At 42.1% G+C, this 3,726-nt stretch overlaps 1 protein-coding gene across 2 annotated transcripts in view; it reads right to left on the bottom strand.

The window, feature by feature from the left end:
- Window positions 1-218: 218 nt before the first annotated feature.
- mafba (MAF bZIP transcription factor Ba) overlaps window positions 219-3,726 on the bottom strand; it is a 4,081-nt gene continuing 573 nt past the window's right edge. Inside the window, exons 1-2 of one of the 2 annotated variants that reach the window (XM_060893642.1) lie at window positions 2,622-3,726; window positions 219-2,076 (exon numbers count right to left, since the gene is read on the bottom strand). The exon at window positions 2,622-3,726 is cut by the window's right edge and continues 573 nt beyond it. In XM_060893642.1, the coding sequence (XP_060749625.1) occupies window positions 2,034-2,076; window positions 2,622-3,718 (1,140 nt within the window). In that variant the 5' untranslated portion in view covers window positions 3,719-3,726 and the 3' untranslated portion in view covers window positions 219-2,033. The remainder of the gene's footprint in view (window positions 2,077-2,621) is intronic. The other variant, XM_060893643.1, reaches the window with a different exon arrangement.

The raw sequence follows: 3,726 nt of genomic DNA, 5'->3' as shown, positions 1-3,726 counted from the left end.
GTTTGTGTGCATGTATGTGTTTGTGTTTGTGTGTATGTGTATGTTTGTGTATGTGTGCATGTGTGTGTTTGTGTGCATGTATGTGTTTGTGTGCATGTGTGTGTTTGTGTGCATGTATGTGTGTATGTACAGGATTGTGAATCTTTTTTTTCTTTCAATAATTAAATGGTTGCATAAAAACAATTCCTCCTTAAACAAAGAAAACCAGAATAAACAAATTGCCATTTCAATGACTTTAATAAGCAAAATAGGAAACAATTTTTTTCCATAAAACAACTGAAAAAAACCCAAGATGAAACAGAAACCAGCCTGAATGGAAGTTCAAATTTAACAACTTTTCTCTTTCTCATTTATTTTATATATAAACAGGATTGAAAATTGATTCCCTTGCATTAAGTCAGGAAATTAACCAACAGAACAACAACCCGCTGCTGCAGTTTCAGATCTGATTTCAACACAGTTGAATCAGTAACTTAAAAAAAAGAACAAGATTTAATGACTTTCTTAAATTTTTTTTTTGTACGTTTCTTTTTTTTTTTTTTTCAACAATAATTCTTAAATGCAAGCACCATGCTTTTACTCAATATGATCTGACAAGTTCTGTTAATTTAATCATTAAAAAATAAAAACATAACTATAATGAATCTGGCCAGCAGAACCAGAATCTCAGAAAATCATAATTTTTTTTTTTTTTTTTTCATTTTGAGATTTTGCAAAACCTGAATCCCTTTTTTTAACTGACCGGCAGAAAAAAATACAGGAAAACATTAAACAAATGTCGCTTAAACTCGGTAGAAGAAAATGAAAAAATAATTAAAAAACAAACAAACAAAAATTAATCAAAACCCTGATTTTAGGAAATTGACAGAATTATAATTGCTCTGATTCTATTTTAAAACTGTGAACATTTTCAGAAAACATGACAAGACGAGAAAATAATAACATTTATAGTGAAAAACGAAGAGACTTGTAGATATTTGTTCGGATTATATAACAGGCGTGTGGATTATGCAACGCCACTAAACTGCATTTCCTGCTTCGAGTCGACATGAAAAAGGAAACACGAGCAGCTCCGGTGCATAAAGCACGCAGGAAAACATGCAGCGCTTTACTCCGGCGTCTGCGCAGCGGGAAACTGCTCCTCAAGGAATTTCATAGTGTGTGTGTGTGTGTGTAAATCGTACATTTGGCTTTCCTTTTTTTTTGCACGACCTTCGACACAAAGGCAAAACGTATCGAGTCGAACACAAGAGTGTATCTTGTTATGTCTTCCTTGAGGATGTTCTACAAAAAAAAAAAAAAAACTCAAAATAAAAAGAAAATTGAAAAAAGTGCACTTAATATTCATATACAAACTTATCTAACTTTTGTCGCAAAAATAAAATAATAACAAAACAACATCAAATGCCCCGAAATCTTCAAACAAAAATGAAAAGTTCCCAAATCTCCGCTCGAGTCGTTCGTTTTTTTTTTTTTTTTTAACTTGCAAATGCCTTTTTTTTGCTGTTGCATGTATTTACAAGCCCCAAACAAATAAAACAAACAAACAAACAAACGAACGAACGAACGGCGTCGTAACGCATGATGTGGCCACTGGTTCATGTCTAAAAATCCCAGAAACATCATTGATGGGAAGAAAAGAGGAAAAAAAGATCAACAACATGCTATTAAGATACACTAAGAAGAAAAAATAAACAAGAAAGTACAAAATAGAAATTATTACCGTACATGTCCAGCATGCAGGATTAATATTTTAATGCATTATATTTGTATTTTTATTTTCTTTAACCAGGCAGGCAATAAACCGATGAGATGTTGCATAAAAGTTTTGCATACGGTCTTGTTCTCAAAAAATTGACATATTTGACCCAAGAGGGAGAAGTCCAAAGAAAACAACAAAGTCCAAAGTCCTCTTTCTCTCTCTCTCTCTCTCTCTCTCTCTCTCTCTCCCCCGCTCTCTCCCTTTCTCTCTCACTCCCTATCTCTCTCTCCCTATATCTCTTGTGTGCTTTCTCTCTCTTAGCGTCATTGATTCAAATGTCTTTTTTCCATCCTGAACAATTGAGAGTGTTAATGCTCTAAAAACACAAAGACAAAAGAAATAAATGGCTGCAGAAATGTCTTACAGCGCTGAACAAACACGCAGCGTGTCACCAGTCCAGATTCTGTGTGTCTCAATTCAACGCCGTGATGACGGTGTTCAGACTCGGGGCTTTTGTGTGTGTGTGTGTGTGTGTTTGTGGTTTTATCTAAAAGCAAACTCTTTTCCAAAAAATACAAGTAAATCCAAAACCTCTTGCTTTGTACATGATGATTCTGGTTTAAAAACAAAACAAACCCACACTTTAAAAAATCTTTCCTACCTGCCATTTAAATTTAAAACATTGTCAATTTTTAAAACCTTGCTCACGGATGGAGATGATTAGAGTATTATTATTATTATTATTATTATTATTATTATTATTATTATTATTATTATTGTGGGTTATTTTTCTTTCTAATATGAAGAATACAGCTGCTGTTGTAAGTTATTAGTATAATAATCATGATATAATGTCGATTAGTATCAGAGTCTCTTCAGCACAGGAGAGGATGGAGACGGAACCGGAGAAGGAACTCACATGAAGAACTCTGGTGAGGACGGGTTGTCGCTGGTGGAACCCGCCTCGCGGAACCCGCCCGCTCCGGCGCTCGAACCCGCAGCCACTGATGTCAGCTTCTCGCACTTGAGTTTGTAGGCATCCCGCTCTCGCGCCAGGCGTCCGATCTCCTGCTTCAGCTGCTCCACCTGGTTGAGGAGCTGCGTCTTCTCGCTCTCGAGGATGTGCTTCTGCTGCACGCGCTTGAAGCGGCAGGACTGCGCGTAGCCACGGTTCTTCAGCGTGCGCCTCTTCTGCTTCAGACGCACCACCTCGTCCTTGGAGAAGCCGCGCAGGTGCCGGTTGAGCTCGCGTACAGACATGGAGACGAGCTGGTCGTCTGAAAAGCGATCCTCGACACTCAGGATGCTCAGCGCGCTGCCACTACTGCTGCTGTGGTGCTGCTGCTCCCCGTGATGGTGGTGGTGAGCGTGATGGCCGTGATGGTTGGTGTGCTGCGCATGATGGCGATGGTGATGGAGCTGAGGAGAGGTCGGAGACGGGCTGTCCGGATCTTGGCTGTGGTGCTGATGAGGATGCTGCTGCTGCTGCGTGTGAGGGTGCAGGTCGTCTGGGTGCTGCTGAAGTCCTGCATACGCATGAGGATGGTGCTGCGCGTGAGGATGATGGTGATGATGGTGATGATGCATGCTAGCTCTGTAACCCTCAAAACCACCTCCACCTTGCTGCAACTGCTGTTGCTGCTGCTGCACGTGCGGTGGAGGAGCATGACCGATCAGGGCCTCCACGGCATCCTCGGGCGTCAGGCCGAGCGCGTGAGGGTCGACGTGCTGCGGGTAGCCGCCACCGGGCATCCAGTAGAGCTCCTCCAGGTTGCTCTTGTGCTCCTCCGTGGGGCTGAAGCTGGGTGACGAGGGCACGGAGCTGCACGGCGTGCTAAGCGGAGTCGACGACACCGAGCCCTGGGGCTGCTGCACGCGCGAGGGGCACGCGCGCGCGCCACCGCCGTTCACTACTCCGTGCAGCGATTCTTTCTTCACGTCGAACTTGAGCAAGTCGAAGTCGTTGACGTAGTCCACCAGGGCGAGCGGGCTTGTGGGGAGAACCTCGGCGCTCATCGCGTCTC

The sequence above is a fragment of the Tachysurus vachellii genome, chromosome 19 (genome assembly GCF_030014155.1).
Source record: "Tachysurus vachellii isolate PV-2020 chromosome 19, HZAU_Pvac_v1, whole genome shotgun sequence".
Classification (NCBI taxonomy): Eukaryota; Metazoa; Chordata; class Actinopteri; order Siluriformes; family Bagridae; genus Tachysurus; species Tachysurus vachellii.
This window is presented reverse-complemented; position numbering and strand designations above follow the sequence as displayed.